Source organism: Macrotis lagotis, chromosome X (assembly GCF_037893015.1).
Source record: "Macrotis lagotis isolate mMagLag1 chromosome X, bilby.v1.9.chrom.fasta, whole genome shotgun sequence".
Lineage (NCBI taxonomy): Eukaryota > Metazoa > Chordata > Mammalia > Peramelemorphia > Peramelidae > Macrotis > Macrotis lagotis.
The window spans coordinates 516,741,253-516,766,356 of NC_133666.1; the positions used below are offsets into that span (position 1 = coordinate 516,741,253).

At 42.7% G+C, this 25,104-nt stretch overlaps 1 protein-coding gene across 3 annotated transcripts in view; it reads right to left on the reverse strand.

The window, feature by feature from the left end:
- Positions 1-25,104, reverse strand: part of JARID2 (jumonji and AT-rich interaction domain containing 2) — a 329,755-nt gene that overhangs the window by 23,764 nt on the left and 280,887 nt on the right. For all 3 annotated transcript variants that reach the window (XM_074207417.1, XM_074207419.1, XM_074207418.1), the window contains 6 exons: positions 23,887-24,955; positions 19,343-19,854; positions 14,049-14,141; positions 3,282-3,400; positions 2,769-2,839; positions 866-980 (listed from right to left, as the gene is read on the reverse strand). In XM_074207417.1, coding sequence (XP_074063518.1) covers positions 866-980; positions 2,769-2,839; positions 3,282-3,400; positions 14,049-14,141; positions 19,343-19,854; positions 23,887-24,955 — 1,979 coding nt within the window. The remainder of the gene's footprint in view (positions 1-865; positions 981-2,768; positions 2,840-3,281; positions 3,401-14,048; positions 14,142-19,342; positions 19,855-23,886; positions 24,956-25,104) is intronic.

The following is a 25,104-nucleotide window of genomic DNA, read 5'->3' on the forward strand; positions in this document are numbered from 1 at the left end:
TGTTTGTTTGTTTTAAAAAGACTGTTCAATCAGTTCATTAAGTCGATAGCATAGTTACTGTGTAATAATGTGTAGACTGGCCAACTGTAAGAATGGCATATGAAAGTATTAAAATTGTCTTTTTGCAATGCCTTCCCATAGACCACTGCTGAACAAATGCAGAGAAAAAGTCCAACCCTTCTCCTCAGTCTCCCTCATGGCAGATACTGAAGGATGAAAGCAGTCCCAAGGTAGAGACACAAAATGTGAAACTTCCCAACATCGAGGGAGGCTGCTGGGACAATCCTGGGAACACATACAATCGCTGGGTTAGGGTTACAAACACCTGGGCTCTTAAAAAACCAGGCTGAACAATAGCAGCTGGCCTATTTCTACAAAACAAGAACCATCCAGAGAGTAGGGAGAAGACTGGCAGGGTGGCCGGGAGAATGAATTTCAGACTTTATGGTGTGCTACCATTAAAGACATAGAAAACTTTGGATCTCCTGAAGTAGGTCTGGGTCTGCTTGACCTGCAGGTCTTTTAAGATCGGAAAAAGAAAGGGGGAGAAAAACAAAGTGCTTAAGCCAGGCTCACCATCTACTCCCACCAAATACAGAAGACTTGACTCTAAAAGATGGGACATGCAAGTTGAGCCCAGCCAGGATACAGCTGGTCCCCAAAAGCCAGTCCAAGTCCCTAAAGAGATGTCCAAGTGGGGCCTGAAGACCAGAGACAGAACGAGATGGAACAGAAGGTAGAGATCCTCTCACTAGGATCCCTTTGTACGCCTGGGAGAAAAGTTCATAGGCAAGGTGTGCTGGGCTACCCAGAGTCCACAGAAGACTACCCAAAAAAAGGGGTGGCTGAGGCCAGGGATACTCACCAAATACAATCAGCACCAGTGTGTAAGTAGTCAATGTATGGAAGGTGATTTTGGTCTCGAGACCAGCATGAGGTAGAAAAGACCATGCCAATATTTAGCCAGGGAATTGTCACTCCTAAAACATAAGGGTTGAAAATACATTTTTATATAAATTGTCATACCATTTCTCAGTGAGTTGTGGGGAATACTGGAACAGAACATTGTACAACCTGTCAGACAAGGTTTCTTGCTATAATAGGCCCTGCTTTGCTTTGCCATGAGAAAGGGTGGGAATGACTTAGATTTAGACAAATGTCATTTGGAAGAAAAGGAAATGTGTCAAGGTTAACAACAAACAAGTTACATTGTTCTTGTGAGACAAAGAAAAGAAAGGGGAAATAATGAGCAGGGAAGAAGAAGGCAAAAATTCAGTCAGAAAAAATGACTTTTTTATGAAGTTCAGAAACACAGTTTCTCTCAGACACTGTTAGAGGAAAAAAAAATGGATCTGATCAATTAGTGGAGCATGTTGATACAATGAATTTCCATGCCTCAGTTTAGGACATGTGTACAAGATAATAACCTCATATTTTTTTAATCAATTGGCTAAAAATGTATCTTTTAGGGGAAAGATAAAAAAGTGGGGATCAAAGTCCACCAACACAAAAATTTGGAGCTCTTCTAAAGCCATGAAGGGGGGGAGGGGAAGTCATCTTTATTTTAAGATGCCACTTTTGGGAGGCAGACAGAAGGCTGCCTGACAGAGAGATGACAGGAATAAAAAAATGGTCCATTTGGATCAAAGCTCTATCTCTCTATCAAGAAATATTTTATAGGATGGCACCAAAAAAAGAGGTCAACATTACTTTGTATATCTTAATCACATTTTAAGGCTCTACTTTTCATGAACTTGGCTAAAATTTTCTCTTGAATCTCTCCCCACATAAGTACCATATAAAGAGACTGGACCTTTACTAATTACCTCATATATATAAGGGTACACATCAACTTGGTTTCACTTTAAAATATGCATTTCAATCCTTAAAGCAAACTTTTTTTTTTTGGATGATCCTTTGGGCAGAATGATAAAATCTATGGACCCCTTATCAGAATCACATATTTTTTTAAAAATACAAAAAATAAAATATATAGGATTACAAAGGAAACCAATTATATTGAAATTCAATCATCAAGGGAAAACATGGTGTTCTGTCTTCTGTTTTTGCAAGGCAGTGGGGTTAAGTGACTTCCCCAAGTTCACACTGCTAGATTATTAAGTATCTGAGGTTGGATTTGAACTTGGGTCCTCCCAACTCCTGGGCCAGTACACTATCCATAACATCACTGAGCTGACCCATGTTCTGTCTTTTTTTTTTAAAGCTCATAAATATACCTTCAACCCCACCCTTTTTAACTCCAGTTAAAAAAAAATCCCTGCTTTAATGCATTTCCCAACCTCTAGAGATTTAGAATTTCAGGATTTGATATACAATTTCAGGTACAGCCTCCTATTCATACCTTATAAATGTTCATGTTTATAAATGTTCATCAAATCCCTCCTTCCCCAGTTGTCAGTAGAATCTGAGGTTCTTTTAAAAGTTATCCCTAGGGACGGCTAGGTGGCACAGTGGATAAAGCACTGGCCCTGGAGAGTACCTAGGCTCAAATCCGGTCTCAGACACTTAATAATTACCTAGCTGTGTGGCCTTGGGCAAGCCACTTAACCCCATCTGCCTTGCAAATAAATAAGTAAATAAATAATCAAACAAACAAACAAATAAATAAATGAAAGTTATCCCTCTATTCCAATGATAATTTATTTGGACTGATCTCTGGATAGAATTCTTTCAGCCACAGGAACCCTTCACTGCTGCCCAATGATGGAAACAACCCCAAAGAACAGTGAGAAAGGACTTTGTCTTACCAGGGACAGCACCAAGGTGACGCAGGATGGATCCGGTATTATTGGGAAGGACCGTGAGATTCCACCCATGCCTAGAAAAGGAGGTCACAAAGATTAATCCTGCTGTACACCAGGGTTGTTTACAGAAACCTCAGAGGCCAGATCTGGGTCCCTGGCCTTCCTGCAGGCCAGACACTCCCAAAGCACCAATAATTAAGGCACACCAGCCAAGATCAAGACAGCCTAGCCAGGTTGGCTCTGGAGTCATGATTCAACTGCTCAGGTCTGTCTCTGCCAAATCAAGTCATACCTGGGGGCAGATGGAGCTCCCACACCAGGAGGTCCCCACTCCATAAGGTCTTCTGCATCCTTTGGGTGCAGGGACACAAAGGCCAGTATAAAGCTTCTCCCACCCTCAAGGAGCTTTACACTCTACCGGAGCATGAGAGAAGTGTTTGCCTTGAGATGGGCTCTAGGAAGCCCACACAGCCTTAGAATTTCATCAGAATAACACAGAAAGAAAATTAACAGCACCTTGAAAATGGTTCTGATTTTCCCACTGGGAATCCACTTCCATGCGTGTTGGTGTCCACTTTCCCACAATGCACTGCTACATGGCATTCTTTTTGCTCCACTAACTTCCAGTACTCTTGCTGCAAGCAAAAGCAGAAACTGAGACCAGAGTGAGGGGACAAAGCGCTCAGCGAAGTCATCGAGTCACATTCAGAATGGCAAAGACGGCCCATAGAAACAGCGCCAAAGATGTTTCCCCTTTTTATTATTATGTGAATATTATATTTTATTATTAATAATATTCATATTAATATTTTGGATAATATTAATACAAATGTGGATGCTTCTCTATATAAATATACCATATAAATTATTTATTATTATTATTTAAATATCTCAGTAGCTGGGTATTTATAAATGTACCACTTGGTGGACTGCTGATTTAGTTTTCACATATACAGAACTATGGAAGTCCAAAACAGCCCTTGCATATATGACGATCATATAACATTTTAAAATCATGTACTTTTAAGACCTATATAATTATGGACCAGGAAACATTTCCCAGTCTTATCTCATGCAACTTTTCCCTTCACATACACTCTGGATCAATTACAAGTCCACAAAGACATCCCTAAGCTATCCTGACTCTAAGAGTGGCGTGCCACCCCCTTCAAGCTCCAAAAGTCTCCTCACCCCAATATCCAACCCCATTCCTGCCTTTCGAGATCCTTCCTCTATGTTATGGTTTGGTCAGCATAAGCACAATGCCCCACCTGATGGTGATCTTTTCTTCCCCTTATGAGCACTCTTATATCTCTCTTACACCTGCACATTCTAACTGGATACAACTACTTCCACTCCAAAGTCCTACTCTGGTGCCTCTTTGCAGAAGGAAATGACCTTAGGTTCTCAAAGTGATGCCAGCAGACTACCAAGCTGGAAGACCTTCAAGCATAGGACAGGAAACAGGGTGCAGCATTTGTCACCTGAAGACAAGCCTAGCTCAATTTAAAGAGGCTTATGCACCATAAGGGCACCCACCAAGGAAGTGGGGGAAAAAAAGACTGGGGGAGTGGGGGGAGAAGGAGTAGGCAGGAAAATTCATAAAGACAAAAGAGCAATGGTTCTCTAAGGGGTTACATTAAATATGCCATGAAATACGAGATGTAAGTGACTGCAGTAGGAAAGATAAATGCATACACACACACGTGAGCACACACACATTGTGTTTAATGTAATTTTTTTAACTTTGTGAATTCTTAGAAAGAAGCAATAATGTCAGATTTAGCTCAGTCCTTTGCATGTAATAGCTGTTCAATAAATGTTGGCTAAATGTGATGGTGTAGTACATCAGTTATTCTAATATTTACAATAGGAATTACTTTAGGAAATCATTAACGGCAAAAAACTTGGTTTCATTGATAGAAAGGCCTAAAAGGTTTCTAATGGCCCTCATACTACTTTTCCCCAAATCCCAGGCAAGCAAAGACGTTACTAATTTATCATGACACTGAGTACATCCTGGGTAATATCACCAAGCACTGCTTAAGCACAAATACAATATATCTATCCACTTAAGAATTCATTTTTATTATGATGATGACATAAGAACTCCTTTGGAAACTTTGCATGTTCCAAATTGGGCTCATATTCTACCCTATTTCCTTCTAGTACTTTAAAAGAGCAGATTTAGGGAACAGAGTCAAGATGGTGACAAGAATGGATCCTGTCTTAGGCACTCTCTCATAAATCTTCGAAACTAAGGACTTTAACTAAATTTTGGAGAGTCAGAACCCACAGAGGGACCCAGTGAAGCAGCTCTCCTACTCAAGAAAAGAGTAGAAAGGCTCTGCTCCCCAGGGCCGGAGGGGCGGCCTGCCAAAGAAAAAGAACTTCAACCCCCCCACCCCCCCCCGGCAGCCCCAGGGCGCTGGGAGCAACAGCTCACAGCAGCAGGGGAGTTACCTGAGCTATGCCCCGGGGAGCACTGGGCACAAAGTAGGGGGACAGCAGGGTAACCTCTGCCAGAGGGAGCACATGAAGCCCAGCCCTCAGGGCACACAGGGAGCGGAGTGGCCAGCACAGCCCAGATCCAGGAACAGAAGCAAGCAGAGCTGGTAAGCAGGAGCCCCCAGGGCATGAGCCCATTGAGCTGAGGGAGGGGAGTGAAGAGAGAGACTGCAGAGCTCTGTCCCCCTGGAACAGGACACTGGGGTTCTGACCACATTCAGATCCTGATTGCAGTCTAGGCCCCTCGCCCATAGAACAGCAGGGCCCCCACCTCAGCCCCGTGGCAGAGGGGGGAGCATATGGTCATTCACAGACCAGGAGAGAGGACAGAACCTCACACACTGAGACCCTTGTGGGAGTGTCCCAAAAGCTCAGGAAGCACCCCCAAAACCAGGCCAAGGCTGGGAAAATGAGCAGAGAAACAAGAAGAACACCATTGAGGAAATATTTTGCATATGAACCCAAGAAGGATCAAAATACTCAGTCTGAAGATGAGGAAGCACAAGCTCCTGCATCTAAAGACTCCAAGAAAAACAGAAATTGGGCTCAGGCTATGACAGAGCTCAAAAAAGACTTTGAAAATCAAATGAGGGAGTTAGAAGAAAAACTGGGAAAAGAAATGAGAGAGATGCAGGAAAAACATGAAAATGAAGTCAGCAGCCTAGTCAAGGAAATCCAAAAAAAAATGCTGAAGAAAATAGCATGCTAGAGACTTCCAGCCAAGATGGCGGAGAGAAGACAGGCACAGTTCGAAAGTCTCCTCATCTCTTCCCCATCTATCACATGAAACAAACCTCTTAAAAGAAATCCGACTCAAAAAAAAAAAACCCAGAAAGAAAAGCCAAGAGAAAGAACATCTACCTCGGGATTTGTCTCCAGCAGGAGCTGTGGCTGAATTCAGGCGGGCCCCAGGTGTGTGAGCAGAGGAACCAGCCCAGCTGAGGAACGACCTCAGGCCAGGGTAAAGCCCACCATTGATTGAAGGCAAAAGAATCCAATAGCTCCAACCCCTGCCTTCAAGGAAAGGGAGAAGGCCTCAATCAAGGTCACAGACACTCCAGAGAAAGCAACCAGCACCTCCTACTGGCCAGCCGGAGAAACTGCACTCAATGAGTAAAGCCATCCCAAGCCCCTGTGAACCAGCTCCTCCCCAACTCAGGTCTCAGCAAAATGAAGAAGGGCCAGTGGAAAAGTGGATCCATAGAAAAATTCTTGGAAGGGAAAGACACTAGCTCAGAGAGACCTGGAACCTCTGAGGAGAATACAATCTGGTCTCCAGCACAGAAAGACTTCCTTGAAGAAATAAGGAAGGAGTTTAAAAATCAACTAGAAAATTTGGGGGGAGACAATTAATACCTTGCAACAAGAAAGCAAATCTCTCAGATCTTCAAATGGGCAAATGCAAAAAGAAATTAATTCTCTCAAAACCTCAATTGGTCAAATGGAAAGCTCTTTCAAAAGTAGAATTGACCAATTAGAAAAGGAGTTGCAAAAGGTTAACAAAGAAAACTCCTCCCCCAAAAACAGAATGGAGTCTACAGAAACTAATGACTCCATGAGACAGCAAGAGTCAGTTAAACAAAATCAAAAAATAGAAAAAATAGAAGCAAATGTAAAATACCTCATCAACAAAACCACTGACCTCGAGAATAGATCGAGGAGGGGCAACCTGAAAACACTGAAGAGAAAAAAAGCCTGGACTTAGTGATGGAAAACTGCCCTGATATCATGGAATCAGAGGGCAAAGTAGTTATTGAAAGAGTACATCAATCCCCACCAGAAAAAAGATCCTAAAATGAAAACACCAAGGAATGTTGTGGCCAAACTGCAGAACTATCAGATAAAAGAGAAAATCCTGCAGCCAGAAAGAAACAATTTTAATATCAAGGAGCCACAGTAAGGATCACGCAGGACCTGGCTGCATCAACTTTAAGGAATCGAAGGGCCTGGAACGAGGTATTTCGAAGAGCACGGGAGCTTGGAATGCAGTCAATAATCTGCTTTCCTGCAAAGCTGAGCCTTCTCTTCCAGGGAAAAATATGGATATTTAACGAAATGGAAGAATTCCAAAAATTTCTGATGAAAAGACCAGAGCTAAACAGAAAATTTGGGCATCAAACAGGAGGTTCAAGAGACACATGAAAAGGTAAAAAAAAAAGGGGGGGGAGGTCAAAGGAAAAAAAAATTGCAATCCAGTAAGCTGAAACTGGCTATATCCCAGCATGGGGTAAAAAAAAAAAAATTCTCATAAACTTTGAGAAATGTAACTCTAACAGAGAGAATACACCTAGCCAGAAATGATGGACATTCATGACCTATCCATGAGACTACTATCTAATAGGATGTAACTGGCTTTAACCCCACTTGGGAGAAAGACTCTAATAACTCTTAGGAATTTTTGACTCTATTCGATAGAATATACAGAACTAAAAGGGACAGACCAGACACTTAGAATTTTCTATGATTCAGATAGAATGATCTAAAAAAAAAAAAAACACTACTGCCCTAAAAAGGGGAACAGGAAAGAGATGGGAGGAGGGAGGGGATTGAATGGGGTAAATCTCATTACACTAAGAGCTACAAAAAACCTATGGTAATAGAGGGGAAGAAGGGAGCAGAGGAGAAACACCTGAATCTTCTTCGCATCAGACTCGGCTTAAAGTCAACCTACACATACTCAGTTAACTTATAAAGCATCTAACCTTTCAAGTATTAAAAGGGGAAAAGGGGAGGGGGGAACAGAGAAAGGGAAGGGGAGTGGGGGAAATAAGGGGAAATAACAAAAGGAAGGGAAGGGAAAAGGGAAAAAGGGAAAGGGGAAAGGGGAAAGAACGGGGAGGGCATGATATAGGAGGGCAAACACTGAAGGGGGTGGTTTTCAGAAGCAAAAGACTGGGGAATATGGATAAAGGGGGGAAAAGGGGGAAAAATACAAACAGAGGGAAGATAGCATGGAGGGCAATAAAGAATTAGTAATCATAACCTTGAATGTGAATGGGATGAACTCTCCCTTAAAACGTAAGGGAAGCTGCAGTCAGGATCACACAGGACTTAGCAGCAACTACATTGGAAGCTTGTAGGGCTTGGAATATAATATACCGGAAGGCAAGAGAGCTTAGAATGCAGCCAAGAATGAACTACCCAGCAAGGCTGAATGTCCTCTTCCAGGGAAAAAGATGGACTTTCAATGAACCAGGGGAATTTCAAATGTTCCTGTTGGAATGGCCAGAGCTGAACAGAAGGTTTGATCTTCAGATATAGGACTCAGGTGAAGCATGGAGATTGGAGGAGAGGGGGGAAATATGAGGGACTTAATGATGAACTGCATGTATTCTTGTATAGAAAAATGACACTGATAATACTCCTATGAACCTTCTCATTTAATAGAGCAGGTAGAGGGAGCTTTTATAGTTGAAGCACAGGAGAAAGCTGAATTTGAAGATAAAATATGGTGTAAAAATGGAGTCACTAGAAAAAAAGGGAAATGGAATGGGAGAAAGAAAAAGGAGAGGGGGAATAGGCCAAGACATTTCATATAATAAATTTTTCTTTATTACAATGAGCTATTGCAATGATATGGAAGGGGGGAGGCAAGGGGGAATGAGGGAATCTTCACTCTCATCAGAGGTGGCTAGGAGAGGAAACAGCATATAGACTCAATGGGGTATAGGAATCTGGAGTAAGAAGGAGGGGGGACCAGGGGGAAGGGGGGGATGTGAATAAAGGAGGAGAGGATGGACCATGGGGGGAGAGTGGTCAGATATAACACATTTTCTTTTTTACTTCTTGCAAGGAGCTGGGATTGGAAGGCCTGTCCAGGACCATAGGGCCAGGTGGATGCTGGGTCTAAGGGGTGGTATGGGGGCTCAGGGACTCTTGGCCCCAGGGCCAGGGATCTGTCTGCTGCACCACTCAGCTACCCTACAGCAGAGTCAGAGTGAAAGGAGAGAGAAAATACAGTACATGGTAGTGGAGAAATAAGAAAGGAGGGAGTTGTGATCAGCAATGGCAACAGTGGAAAAATATGGAAGTAACTTTTGCCATGGACTTATCATAAAGAATGTGATCTACCCACGACAGAGTTGTTGGTGTTGGAACAAAGACTCAAGAACACTTTTTATTATTATTATTTGGGGGGGGGGGTGCAGGACAAATGGGGCTGGGTGGCCTGCTTGGGGCTGCATAGCAGGATGATCATTGGGTGACTGAGGTTGGATTTGGACCCGGGTGCTCCTGGCTCAAGGGTCAATGCTCTGTCCGCCACTCAGCCTCCCCTACTATTAGTACTATTTTATTTTGGGTCTTTTTTTTCTTTTTTTGGTTTTTGCAGGAAGTAGGGTTCGGGTGGCTTCCATGTCACACGGCTGGGTGATTGTTGGGTGTACGGGGCCGGATGTGGGCTTGGGTGCTCATGGCTCCAGGGCTGGTGCTCTGTCCATTGCGCCACCTGGCCATACCTACAATTATTACTATTTTTTTAATTTTAATTTTTTTCTCTCCCCTTTATCGCTTAAGCGGGTCTATATTTATGGAAGGAGGGGGTATTTCATTTACTCTTAAACAACAATACTTTAATAATGTATAAAAAACACTATTTGTATAAAATGAGAATGAATATTAAATATTTTTTTAAAAAGCAGATTTACTGGGACTTCTACTCATGCTGTATGTGCATGGCCCAGAGGGATCCTGCCCTAGTAGTCCCTTCTTGAGACTTTACACAAAAATTAATGAGATACTTCTACAAACTTGAGATAACTATAATTTCTGTGTTAACCTGCACGAGAAACCAATGTCTGATGACATGACACCATTTTTTTTCCTTCCTTTGAAAGTTCAACAAATAATATAGCTCCTAAATCCAAAACATAAATGTCAAACCTTACATTTTGGGGTATACGAAATCTAAAATTGCATGTATATTAGACACAATTTATGGTCAATAATAGAGGCTTACATAATCTTAAATTATCTAATCTAATCTTAGATTCATCTGTAAAGAATATAAATAAGCCAACATCCATATATTGATGTGTGAAGCATTATCCTAATGAAGGAGAGATGCTAGCAACCTTCTTAAGGCACATGTTCAGTTTTCTCCACATTGTAGATCTTTTTGGTTTGTTTGAAATTATTATGAGAGGCCCAACATCTCCTTACATAAATGTGGCAAGAAAATATAGGATAAAAATATCAAATTCATTTGGTAGATGTGAACACCCTTTAGTAAAGTGAGTATAATATAAACATCATTGTACTGTAAAATTGAGCTTAAAGTCATTTTAAATGGTGATAAGTACATCAATATCTTGGGGGTTTTTTTGTTTTTTGTTTTTTGTGTTTTTTTTTTTTTAGTTTTTGCAAGGCAAATGGGGTTAAGTGGCTTGCCCAAGGCCACACAGCTAGGTAATTATTAAGTGTCTGAAACTGAATTTGAACCCAGGTACTCCTGACTCCAAGGCCAGTGCTTTATCCACTACGCCACCTAGCCACCCTAATATCTTGTTAAAGAAAGGAAACAATATTTAGAGCATCGCTTTCAATGGTAGCAAAGAAGTCAAACAAATCCAGAAGGGCTAAAAATTTATGGAACATGATTACAATGGAATATTACCATACCATGCCTTAAGAAATGATATACAGAATGAATTCAGAGAAGCATGGAACCAAAGGAAAGTGAAGTAAATAAAACAATAGAAATAAGTAAATAGCAACAATAGAAATAGAATAACAATTAAAAATGAATGCTTTCAGATGAAAATGACAAAATAGGCCTTCAAAGAAAAGAAGATACCTCTTCCCTAATTCTGTGTAGAAGTAAAAGACTGACTAGAAGTATAGAACACTGCATATAATATTAGATAAACAGAATATGTTGTTTAGTTTTATGGAAACTAAGTAAAAAGCTAACAATACAATAGGTAAAATTAGCAAAAAAGTCAAAGTGGAAAGTGATGTGTTCTTTGGATTGACTGTTTTCATGAAATATATTTTCTGGCATATAGATTTTGGGAAGGGTACTTATTAAAGAGTATCTCGTCTTAGGCAAAATAGATTCTAGTACTTTTTGCTTAAGGAAATATGAAACCCAGAATATAATGGAAACCTAGACATGAACCAAACTTACATCAGTTTTAATATCTGGTTTAACAACCAAATTTGGTTTGGTTTAACAGCCAAATTTTCTCCTGCTGTAGGAAAAGAATCAACAGATTACAAGTATACATTGCTGGCTAATTATGTCCCCAAGTCTTACTATCCACATACCTGGGTGGTTATAGGGTGAAATAGGATCACTGTGAATTAGTGCTGTGGTTAAGTGGTGAGAAACTGCATTACACTCAACAATACAGTTTCTTTCTGAATAGCCTTCAATGGATTAATATGGAGGCAGAGAATGTTCAGTCAATGTTCAAAGTGGCAGACATCAGGGCAATTAGGTGGTACAGGGCACTAGTCCAAGGGGTCAGGAGGACCTGAGTTCAAATTCGGAATCAGACACTTAATTTACTTAGCTGTGACCTTGGTTAAGTCATTTAATCCCATTCAAAAAAAGAAAAAAGTGGTAGACATAGTTATTTGTGTATCTAACAATACTATTTAAAGATTTTTGCTCAATTTTTTACTCTTACTTTTTCTTTTTATTCTCTGTTTTAAGTGGTGCTCTGGGAAGTGGTACTGGAGAGAATAAAGGAGAAAATTTAAGTGATTTAAAAAAGAAAAGTTATCAAGGAAAATTAACTTAAAAGAAATAGTAGACTGCTATAGAAACTTAGAGCCAAGAAAAACTCCAGCATCCCTGGGAAAGGCAAGAGACCCAAGTTGAAAGAATCCAGGCTAAAACTGTTTTAATATTTCATACATCTTTCACTTGCCAAGAAACATAGGCAGGTTGGAGAGGAAAAAAACCAGAAGAACCCACCTGTAAGTCACCATTAACTCTGAAGCATCAGGATTGGGGAATAATGCAATTCCACCCCCCATCCAACAGCATGAAATGACTTCACTGTGATTCTATTCCACCTCCAATTCCTCAACACAATGACTTGCTACTCAAATCTGCAGCACTAACAAATCTGGATTATTTCCCAGAGCCCCACCCCAACACCAGCGGCACAACGAGCACCTGAGCTCTGAAAGCCGAGCCATGACGGCGTTCCCTCTCCCTCGTGAAACAGCCATGTGTGTTCCAGAATCAGGACTCAGTTGACAATCTGGTTGATGGGGCGTAAGACAATGTAAATCCCAGGTTGTATAGCACCCTCAGTGCCAAGAGAGGGGAACACAGAAGTGTGCTGCAGTGTGTGGTGTTCAAAGACATTCTCATAAACTTAACTTCATGCAAAGCTACCCTGGAAAGCAAGCCCTGTCCTAAAGAAACTGGCTGCCCTCAAAATATTCAGATTTTATTTGACGATTTGATTTTTTAAAGTGAAAAATAAATAAGTGTCATCAGTGACATTATCCCTGTGACGTGGACTTGAAACAGGAAAATGCTGTCCAAGATCTTATCAGTCAACATCTTTTTTTTAAAAACATCTGAAAGGTTCTTCTGTGGGAATAATTTTCAAGTTTCCACGAAAAAAACCCAATTTTAAATTCAGTGCCAAAGCAGAAACTGTAGCAAGCTTAATTCCTACCAAATATCGAACACCTAGGGTTGGGGATAATTAGAGGCTGATTCAGAAGTCACCTTAGAGATGCAATCCTTTCAAAAAGGTCAAGTGACCATCCCAAAGTCACCATATGGGTGGTGTCCAAGACAGGAAGTCAGACCTTTAGGGAGCCTCCATCTAGAGATAAAGGAGAAGCTGCCATCTCCCCAGGCATGATACACAATAAAGGTACTGGAAGATGCTTCTTAGCCTTTTCTGCTTCAAAAGCAGACTGGGAACAAAATAAATTCTAGCTCCTTGCTTGGTACTTTCCATTAACCGTCTGAAATAGTTTGGGGTAAAGGCAGTGTTCTTTTTTTTCCCTCTCTAGATACTAATGTAATTTCCCTTAGATGACTAATAAACTTGGCTGTAATATCCCAATACCAGTGTACTTCCCCATGATCAAAGGCATTACCAAGTACCTATTTGCCATGCTAAGCACTCAAAGAAATAAGGTAAACAGACATGGTCTCTGTCCTTGAAGTGTTTAACACAGAGACACCCCTAATTGGTATATGCAGAGAGTGCTTAGTGTCTTTTTAAACTCACTCTAACCCAAAGAAGAGATTTGGCTGATGCACAAAAATGGAAATCTGCCAGGCCCATAAAGAGTATGTATATGTATGTGCACACACACACACACACACACACACACACACACACACACACACGTTTCAAGGAATTCCAATCAATTTCTTGCATGATGCACTCTAAGAATGAAATGTGGGGAAACTAAGCATAAGACAAAGGACTCTGAGCCAGATGTGAGAGAAGCAATTCTGTTCCTCAGCCTGTGCTCTCTACTTTCCCACTTTTGACAGTCCTGCATTTAACCCCAATGTGCCCAAACTATGGGATTAAAAACCAGAAGTCTATCAAACAGAATTCTTAATTTCAGTAAACCTTATTTGGTTCCCATTTTGGAGCCAGTTGAAATGGGTGACATATGAGAACTTGTTATCCCCAGGCCCACTTACTCAAACCCTGTTCACCAAAGTGAATCTGAAAAATTATCCCTACTCAAGATTTATCCAGATGATGAAGCAAGTCAGAGAAAGATGCAGCTCGAAAGGACCAACAACCCACAAACCTCTATGGAGTTTGCCATTCACCTCACCTCTATTTCAGCTGCAGCAGGTTCTTTACCGAAACACATGTTCATGATGTTTCTTGCTGTTCGATAAAAGGTTGTTAAAGAAACAGACCTTCCCTGGGCAAGGGAGAAAAAAAGAAACAAAAGGCTTAAAGATACATAGCTTAAAAAAGGCAAACAAATACTTCTCCAACCCAGAAAACAACACCAGCTGTGGCTTCTATGACCCCATCACTTTGTTTCTAGTTCATCTCGAACCTCTCTATTTCTCTACTCCCCCCCCAATAGATAAGCATGTGAAGTGGTAAGGTACTCAAAAATACCCTCAGAGAGGTCTTTGGTTGCTCTGCACAAAGGGCTTCATGAAGCTTAGGCCACAAGGCTTCTGAACCATCTCTCTATTTCCCCAAATCAATTCTGTCAATAACTGGGAACAAGACATTAACAGTACATACCTTGACAGATCAAGATCTACATTTACAGATAAATCTATAGATATACATAATATGAAACACAACACCTTTTTAAAAAATCACTCTTTAAAGGGCATCTTTGCTTATAAATATAGGTCAAAAGTTATCCCCCAAAAGATCAACTATTTATAGATATTTATACTTATGCATACTTATAAACATCCTCATTATTTTTACATTTTACATTTCCTGTAAACTCAAGCTAAATAACTGAATTTGAAAGGAGTCCTTTGTTCATCTGTCAAATGACCCAACTCACTCTAGTGATGTGACCCAGTACTGCCTTTTACTGACACTTTTTTGGGTGGGTGGATTTACAGGTACAAAAATGAAGAAGGGTATAGCCCCAAGCTGAAGAAGGCAGTAAGAGTTAAAACCCCACTGTGAAAAACCAATGCTAGTAAAGTTGAACCCTCCCTCTACAAGTCACTGTGGAAAGAGCAAAGACAAAGTCATTGGTTTCCTAAAAGGAAAAAAAAAAAGTTGACTCATTGCCTTTTTCACAAGTGATAAGTTGCTTCAGGTCCTGTCTGGAAAATGCTAAGTACCCTTGCTCAATATCAAATCTGGCTTTCTCAGAGGGGGGCTTTCCAAGATAACACTTCCTCTGCCTCCTTGTGCACTAACTGCTGTAGTTTACACCTGGCCAAAGTCAACAATCTGACTGATGTTGGTCCAATGTGGCTGAGTAACTTTCCAAGCATTGTCCCAGATGTAATGAAAGCGTCTGTCTACCAGCCTCCAAACAAGCTTGACATCGAGTTATCAAATGGGACCCTATATCCCCTCATAAAAATGCCCCTGCATTACCCTTTATATCCTTCTAACTTCTGAAAATATTTGATCAGTTGAAGTGTCAAAATTTATTGACCTGAAAAAGGTAGGGGAATCTACATTAATGATGCCTTAACTAAAGCAGAGAGCATAAGATAGTGAATCTTCCATTTAGGTAGTCAAGCACTAGATGGGGCAGCTAGGTCGTGAAGAGGACAGAGCACTAGACAAGGAATCAGGAAGCCTCATCTTCATGAGTTCAAATCCAACCATTAGTTACATAATCCTAGATAAGTCACTTAACTGGGTTTGCCTCAGTTTACTTATCTATAAAATGAGCTGGAGAAGGAAATGGCACCCCACTTCGGTATCTGTGCCACGACAGAGCCCAAATGGGGTTAGAGTTAGATACAAGTGAAAAACAACAACCACAAAAAAAGCTCAGTTAAGGTGCTACTTGTCCCTCATAGAAGGGCAACTAAGTGCCATAGTAGATAATGTGTCAGCTTTAGAATCAGAAAGTTGTGAATTCAAATCCAGTTTCAGACACTTAACTAGGCGACCCTGGGCAAATCACTTAAACCTGTTTGCCTCAGTTTCCTCTTCTGTAAAATGAACTGGAGAAGGAAATGCCAACCACTCCACTATCTCTGCCATGAAAACCCTAACAGGAGTCAAACAAAGCTATATACAATAACACTACAAAAAAGGAGTATGTTTAGTTTTGAAACTGTCTAATAAAAAATATCTTTCATTCTCAAGCCAGAATTTCTCCATGACAAATTCTAGGGGAATCTAAAATTATTATAAGGATATTTTTTTAAAATTCTCTTAGAATTATGGATTTTGAACAAAGACCAAAGACTTACCTTCAAATTAGAAAAAAAAAAGGTTATCTTATTATGTAATTTTACTGTCTCATACTTTATTTTTTTTCCTTAAGGATATGATTTCTCTGTTATCACATTCAACTGAGATCAATGTATAACATGGAACCAATGTAAAGACTAACAAAATGCTTTCTGTGGGGGATGGGGAGGGAAGCAAGAATGGGGGGAAAATTGTAAAACTCAAATAAAATCTTTCTAAATAAAAATAAAATTCTCTTAGAATTATTTTTTTTCTAAATATGTATAAGAAAGGAATCAGAGTTTAAATATTAATGATCTCAGTAGACACTGAGTAAACATTTACTTGGTCAGTCATGACCAACTCTTTGAGACTCCATTAGGGGATTCTTGGCAGAAATAGCTAGAATCTGGTGACATACCTAGTTAGATTTGAACTCAGGAAGAGGAATCTTCATGACTCCAAGCTTGAGCTCTATCCATTGAGCCACCCACTTGCCTAGGATATATACCCACTTCTAATTCATGATCTTTAAAGATCATCTCTTGGTTAGGGGAATGTAGATCAAAGGAAGGGGGGGTGGGTGGAGAAGAGTTAAACTGTGATAACAAAAGAAGCCTCCCTTACCAAAAAATATCATTAAAGTTGGTCTAAAGTTCCTGCACCACCATCCTTTTTCATAACCCTTGGAACTGGGAGAGCGGGGGGGGGGGGGGGGGGGAGAATGGGGATGGCTCCTGCTCCTCTCCTGGCCTTGGTAAATGAACCAAACAGGGTCTGAGGGGTACAGAAGTGAAGTGGTTCTTAAGATAAGACCAAATCATACCAACATGGAACAAAAACAAAAACAACTATCTGATCGAATGGTTCCAATAATAGAAATTATTGCTCAAAGAAAGAAGCTGGCTTTCTGAACAAAATGAACAGCATCCATCTTTCTCCATCTCTTTGTGTCTGTCCACTTGCCTCTGCCTGTGTCTGCCTGTCTCTGTGTCTCTGTCTCTCTCTGTCAAATGAGATCATTTGGAAACTGCTCAGCTCAGTGGACGCCCCTCGGGAGGCCCTCAAGTACTTCTGCCCTGGCTGGTCCCTCTGCCTATCTGAAGCCTCCCTTACTTGATGCAAGGCTGAGCCTAGCAGTCAATCCAAAAAAGGACAACAGAGGCAACCTAATACAAATTTCCCTCTGTTGTCTGCATCTCTCTTTTTTGACCGTGCCTCTTGGTGAAGATCTCACTAAACCTCTTACCCACTTCAGAGTAGATTAAAATCCTCTGGAAAGCAGGGGCTTTGGTCATTTTTGTTTCATAGAAGCCACTAGGAAAGCCACCTAGGTAAAGTTTTACTCCTAATCAGAACAGATCAAACTGCCTGTGGCTCACACTAGAAATTAATCTCACTAATGAGAAATCAGCAGAACTAGCCAAATATTGTCAAAATTTACAGAAGACTCCTAAAAGAACTTTTGTTTATGTAGTTTATGGCTTTCAATATTTATCATATTAAAAATTAAAACCTTATTATGAAAAGGGTTTTGACCTTGCAGAGCCCATTGAAAGGGTCTTGGGAGAACTCCATGGGTCCCTAAACTTTGAGAAAAACTGCTCTAAGTCAAGCACACATAATAGGTCTGAGTTCAGCACACACCTCAAGCAATGAGTAACTCTGTGTCTAGGTTTCCTAATCTGTAAAATGAGATGAATCTGGATTGAGGTCTGGAAGATCACATTTGGTTGAGCACCCTCCATTAGGGAATCAGGACCAGAAGACTTTAGAGACCTCTTCCAAAAGATGGAATCTAGGTGGGAGAACCTCAAGCCATATCATTTTTTTTGCTGTCAGGCTGCTCCATACATCATGGAAGTGCTCATTACTTTACACCTATGTAAAGTTTTACTCCCAATCAGTACAGATCAAATTGCCTGTGACTCAGGCCAGAAATTAATCTCACTAATGGAAAATCAACAGGACTATCCAAATCTGGGAAGAAGGGTCTTACAGGTTTAATTCAGCAAAAATGCTGGGCAGTTGTGTTTTGTTTCGTATTAATGGAGGCAATGATCAAAAGAGAGATGAGCCCTCCATCACATGGTTCTCGCTTCTTAGGTAAGAGATGAGAGGCAGCCAGCCCTGTCATGGGTTGGGGGCCCGCGGTTCCATGCAGTTTTGCTAGATCACTGAGCCTGACTCAAACATTATGCTCTTGGCCCTGGTGCCAATTTCTGCAGAGGAGGGGTGGCTGCCAAGCAGAGTTTGTGAGAGAGTCAACGCCGCTCTGCGGATGAACACGCCTCACTTCTTGGAGAAGTAAGTGTTCTCAGGATGGCTTGCACTTAAACAAGATTTGGCAGAAATGGAGAAAACATTGTACGTGTTTCAATTTCTGTTTTATTCCACTAGCACGTTAATGGTGAGATACGTTTTGATAGCTTTATCGGGGCCTGTTCTCTTTCTCTATAAAAGGACCTGGCAGAGCAACTAGGAGCTGGGTGGCGGGAGACTGTGTTGAATATAAATAGGGAGGGAAAGAAAAAAAATATTTTTATGAAGTTAGGGTTGTGTACTATGGGAAGAACTGCAGAAGCCTCCTCATGGATCTTTGGCTGAGAATCATTCTTTCCTAGGCAGTTTGCAACCACCAGCTGGGGGTTGGGGGGGGAAGGAAGAAATCAATATCCACTGTGGGGATTTTTCAAAGTTTTCCATCAAGGTGTTAGAGCAAGATGGAACTCTAAGAAATCATTGAGCCTAACCTTACTATTTAACAGGTATGGAAACTGAGAGAGAGAGTGGAGAAGTGATTTCCCCAAGACTGGCTAGTTAAAAGGAATGCCAAATTGATCTATTGCAGGACTGTTATTTTTCAAAGTGATAAATCTTTCAGGCTCAAATTCAGAGTAACTAGCAAGGTTAAATTTTTAAGACTAGGACTCAGGTGTCTTGGCTCCCAATGCAGGGCCCATTCCCCAGTATGCCACCCTCCAGTTCCCTGTTCTGGGTTGTTTTCCTGGACTTGAAGGCTATACTCCCAACAAAAGGGGTTTGGACCCTTCACTCCCCTCCTCTGACATCGCCCATGGGAACTGTTGCATAGAATCTGAGCTCACTAACCAACAATCACTATTGCCCACCCTCTGTAGACACAACAAATTGTCAAAGCCCAGTGGAAAGCCCATGTGACATCACCAAAACAAGGGGGGCCAAGAACAAGGGTCCTCCTACCTTATATATACACTTGTGGAAGTCATTGAGGACCCCTTTCTCCTCCTCCTCCTTCTCCTTCTCTTTGACAACCTCCTTTTCCTGAGCAAAGAGTCGCCGCCTCCCAGTTTTGAGCTGCGTGTGGTCCACCTCCTTCAGCTTGTTCCGGAAGCCATTCTTGTGGACCACACCATGGATGAGGCCATTTTTGGGCTCGAACCGGGGCAGGGAGTGAAATTTGTGATAGGCGTTCTCCGAATGGCCCTCCAAGGGGCCTTTCCGCTTCTCCAGGATCTCTTTCTCCAGAAGAACCTCCTTCTCCAGTTTCCGGTGCTCCTCGGGGGAAAGGGAGTCGTAGGACAGCAAGTACTGGCAGTAGGCTTCCTGAAGCTTGGCCAGCCGGTCCTGGGCAGTTTTGGGGATGCGCAGCATGTCTGCAAGTTTGTTCCATTTTTTGAGGTCAGTCACTTGCTGCATTCCGCCCATCTCATTTATCAGCCGGAAAAAGCAGGCCAGGTCCAGCTCACAGCCTCCTGGAAAGTGGGCACAGCATTTTGTGCGGGAGAAAGGGGGGGGGGGGGACAGGAAACAATCAGGTCAAAGGTCACCAGTGAACACAGAACTCACCCCACCCCCAGAATTTTAGGCTACAAATGACTTCTCCAATTGCAGATTTTGTTCTCTTTAAAAAATTCCTCACAACATCCCTGTGAGGTAGGAAAGAAACAAGAAGGTGTTACTCCCCATTATCCAGATGAGGAAAATGGGCACAAAGCCTCTATGAGAGGACTGGCAAAGTCCAGGTCTCCAAGGTGCCCCAGTTACTACACACATGAACTAAATCAACTTTGGAGTTGTGTAGTTCTCCAGGTTGTTATTATTATGTCAATAATGAAGAACAACTCTTAATGTTTTCTCAAAGGAAACACTGTTGAATTTCCTATGCTACAGCAGGGGAAGGGAAGGAATGACAGAGAAAGATGGGAGGCGGGATACAGCCTTTCTGTAATGCCTATGAATGGAGAGGTTGAAGCAGGGAGGGCAAGAAGAGGAAAATAATCTTTTTTTTTTTTTAATATACTTAAACCACTGGGTTCCCCAGCTAAAAGGTCAATATTTGGACATGAACGATTTGAATGTGTGCGCAAATACTTTTTCTGTTCTTTTCTGCAAACCACAGGGTAATTTAGTTCTTATTCATCTTGACATGTTCAACTTAAACTAGCAAGAGATTATACAACTAAGAGTTGAACAATGTCAAACTCCAAACAGGTGAGTGAGGACCAAAATGATCCAGGTTAAAGGCAAATCTCACCTTTCTGATTATTCTTTGTCTGATTATAAACTGGAAAAAAAATTATCACTCTGAAAAATAAAATACTATGCCACTCCCACTCCCCTAACATTTCTGGTATCTTTAACATAATATCTAGTTAAACAAAACAGACAAACATGCAAACAAACAAAAAGAAAAAAAACAAGCAAAAGAAGGGAGAGAATGGGAGTTTCAAATGTGCAAAACTGAAGAATATTTGTGTCCAATGGCAGACAGATGAAAAATAGACATGAATCACAGAGGGCTCCGAGGATGAAAACCAGGGTTAACTTCTGAACATTGAGTCGCAGAACATCTTAGATGAAAGGTCTGACTCCTTCATTTTCCAGGAGGAACCTGAGCTCCAGAAAGTTTAAGTGCTTTGTTCTGATTCACAAAAGTATCAAGGGACACTGTGTCAAGACTCCCCTCATCACCCAGAAACACAACCTGCTTTGTCCAGTATCTCTCTGTCTCTGTCTAACACACACACACACACACACACACACACACACAATTTCTTTCCTATTGTTCAAGCCTACCATACATGGCAGGAACTTAAAGGTTTTGCCAATGGAATTGAACAAAACTTTGTAAGTCCGCAACAACACTTGAAGCCACTCTGGTTTCAGTCAGTCAGTCAGTTCTCAAAATAAGTCTGTCTGACTGAAATCAGTTCTGACAGATGGAATGAATGCTTCATCATTTTCCTCCTACAAGACACAATTCTTCTCTGTATTTCTAAACTACAAGCTACACTATACCCACCTGTAAGCAGATATATGTTTTGTGTTTGTTTGTTTTTTTTATCAATTTTGGAGTCATTATTGGAAACAATTTTAAATGTTTAAGCTATCTCTAGAGTCTGGCCTGAGAGCTATCTAATCATGCCCCATACTTTTCTAGCCAGAGTCCCAGACATCTGCAGTGTAAGGGAAGGGGAGCCAATTTCTAATCATGGGATCTTAACCCTGAGAGACCTCAGAGACCATCCAGTTCACCCTCTTCATTTTACATAGGAGGAAACTGAGGCTCAAAGACATTAACCGAGAGCCTTCAATTGCACATCCAACACTCCAAACCACTATGCCACACAAGAGTAAGAAATAGCCAAATGAAACAAAAAGGAGATTTTCTCCCCAACCAAACTCATTGACTCTTCACCATTAATGAGGTAGGTGGTGGGGCCACTATCATCATTCCATTAAGCTATCTCCAACAGGGCTAGGGCAGGGCTAGGACTGTCTCTTGGTTCTCCTGGGACGGCGTAGTGCTCCAGGGCCCAGAGACGCTCAATGACACGAGGCCTGCTTTGCCAACAGAGTCAGACGGCGAGGGCTCTGTGAGTTGGAGGGGCTATGGTCCCCACATCAGCACGCCTTCACACAGACACACACAAACACACCCCCAAGCATGTGTGTTCTCTCAGCTCTTTGTGACGGTCCTATCACATGCCATACTTGACAGCGGACTGTAAACCAAGAATTCTTTCAAATTAAGTGATTCTCATTCAGGCATTAGCCCTGGCAGCCCCCTGCCGAGAGGAATAATGAAACCTCCATTTTGCAATGAGCCTCGTTTTACTGCCTGTTCTTGACACTTAATGATTGTTAAATGTCTGCTTGTCGTGGAAAAAACTGTGATCGTCAGAATTTGGCTTTCCAAATGGGAGCCAATGTGACAACTTGTATAGCACCCCTCCAGCTGAGAGAGAAGAACGGCCTTTAGCTAGGGTGAAACATACTGTCAAGTATTAGTATCTGATAGCATAATTCAATCTGAAGAACATGAAAAATACAATTACCAACAGAGTAGGGTCTATAGTGACACAGAGGAAGTTTAAAAAATAGAAAGGGGGAGGGCATTTGTGAGGTTGGGCAGTCTATAGAAAGGACAGTCTAGGGGTGGGAGACCAGTGATACATCACCAGGATTCGTGTGCACCCAGGGATCAGGCTGGTGATGGACCCAGCTGCACTGCACCTGGTCTGGGAGGAAACTCTCCAATCAAGCTGACCAATAATGAACACAAGTTCATCTGCAGCCCAAGATGTTACAAACACGGCAGTTTGGACAAAACTGGGGGGTGGGGGGGTGCCCCATGACATACAAAAATTGAGAAGAGGCAAGGGTCTCTGAAGGGGCCCTGCGCTTCCCTTTCTACTCCAGGCTGGGAAAGCAGTCAAGCTGAAGAGAGCCCAGCAACACAAGTGGGCTCTTCTCCTGAGATCCTCCCTTATCGCCAAAAGCCCAAGTGTGCCACTGTGGGAAGAGGGTCAATCATTCCATCACATTTGTTCAAAGGATTGTTCGATTTTCCTTAGCAGCCTATTGAAACTCTTGACATCTTTCTCAGAATCATGTTTTTAAATGCAAACAAAAAAAAAAATGCATAGGATTACAAAGAAAACCAATTATATTGAAATATTATCAAAAAATATATTTCAATATGTGATTTATGTTGATGTTATATATGATTATAGTTATGTAATGTAAAATTCATATTATTTAATTATATAATCTATGGATAGAATGTTGTGATTTTGTGTTTATGCTATATGATTATAACATAATATAGACTTTATGTATCATAACATAGAATCTCTTAAAATATATCACAGTAGTATTGATTATAGCATAATGGAATAAAATATATCGGAATAGAATATATCACATAATATGATATAACTGATTGAATCATCACAATAAAAATACGTTTTTCATAATGCAACATACAATAAACGTGAATAGATAACAATATAACATAGGATGACAAAACATATCATAGCATGCTGGGATAGAATCAAATATATTCTAAAAGGTCACCATAGGAGATAGTGCCCTGTAATATCCCAACAGAATATAGCACAGTACCATTATTTATCACAGCATTTTATATGTACATACGCGCGTGCATTACGGAGACCCGGAGGCAGACAGACAGACAGACACAGACTCACAGGTCCCTGCTCCAGGTACAGCCTCAGTTTCCCCGCTCTCCCCTGAAGCTGCTGAAACCAAGCCTGGCCCGAGAAAGCCCCGCCCACCCCGAGACAAGCTCCGCCCACCCCCCGCCACAGAGAGGGCGCGCCAGAGGGGGAGGGGCGGGCTCGGCCGGGCATGCGCAGAGGGGGAGGGGCGGGCCCGGCCGGGCATGCGCACCAGAGGGGAGGGGCGGGCTCGGCTGCACATGCGCACCACAGGGAGGGGCGGGCTCCGCCGGGCATGCGCGCCAGAGCCGGGAGGCTTACCTATGAGCGGGAGCTCGTCCATGGTTATGCCCTGAGATTTGAGGTGCTTCTTGATGCAGGCCAGCCGCTGCACGTTGGGCCCCCAGCGCCGGCCCAGCTTGTGGATGTGCTGGATCTGGGTCACGAAGCGCATCTCGTCGTTGAGCTTGCACTCGGGCCTCCAGTCCGGGGGCGGGATCACCCTGCACATGCCGTACTTCTCTACCTGAGCTCGGACCGACTCGATGTAGATGAGCGGGTCGTGAAACTCCTTGGCGGAGGGCCGCAGCGTGGGGATCTCGTGGGTGCCGGCCCAGCCCGGCCTGCCCGCGCCGCCCCGCTCGTGCTTTCCCGCGGAGTCGGGGGGCTTGTGCAAGGACTCCGTGTGCGAGGTAGAACGATTATCCCCGGCCGCGGCCGCGGCGGCGGCGGCGGCGGCGGCCTCGGCTCTGCCGCCGTGTGCTTGTCTCCCGGGCGGGCTGCGGCCGGCCCCGGCCCCGGCCCCGGCCCCGGCCGCCGCCGCCCGCTTGGGCCGGCTCCTCTCCAGGCTCTTGTCCGGCACCTCCCTGCGGACGTGGCCGTTCAGCAGGGGCTTCCTCTCGGCGGCCGCCGCCTTCCTGGCCGGCGCCTCGGCGGGGCCTTTGACCTTCTTGGGAGGGGGCTGCGCCTTGTCGGCCGGGGGCGCCTCTTCCAGCCGCCTCTTGGAGGTGCGCAGCCCCTCCCTCAGCTGCCGGCCCACCTCCTTGTTAGTGCATGACTTTGGGTTCAACTTGCCATTGACCTTGGCGCCGGGGGCCGCGGCCCGGGGCGCCCCTCCGAGGGATAGCACCTGTTTGCGGGTTTTTGCATTGCTACTTTCGAGTTTCCCTGAGATTGTGTGGTTGACGGCCGAACTGGGCTTGTGGTGATTGAGTTTGGTGTCTTTGACCAGTTCTCTCTTGGCTTTGGTGTACGTGACAGTCCCCTTTGTCACCGTTGCAGTGTACTTCACAGTTTTGGACGGTGAAGGTCTCACTTCGCGCATCTTTTTGGCACTGGCTGCACTCGCACCCAGAGAGGACATTCGAGTGATTCCATTTACTTTAGAAACCTGGGGGGAGGGGGAGAAAGAAGACACGGTGAGCAAAGGTGGCGCTGGGTCCGAGCCCCCTGCCCACCCTGCCCGCCCGCTGCTCCCTGAGCTAGCTGCCTTTTCAGAAAAGATATAGAGATATGGAAGCTAATACTACCAAGATAGAG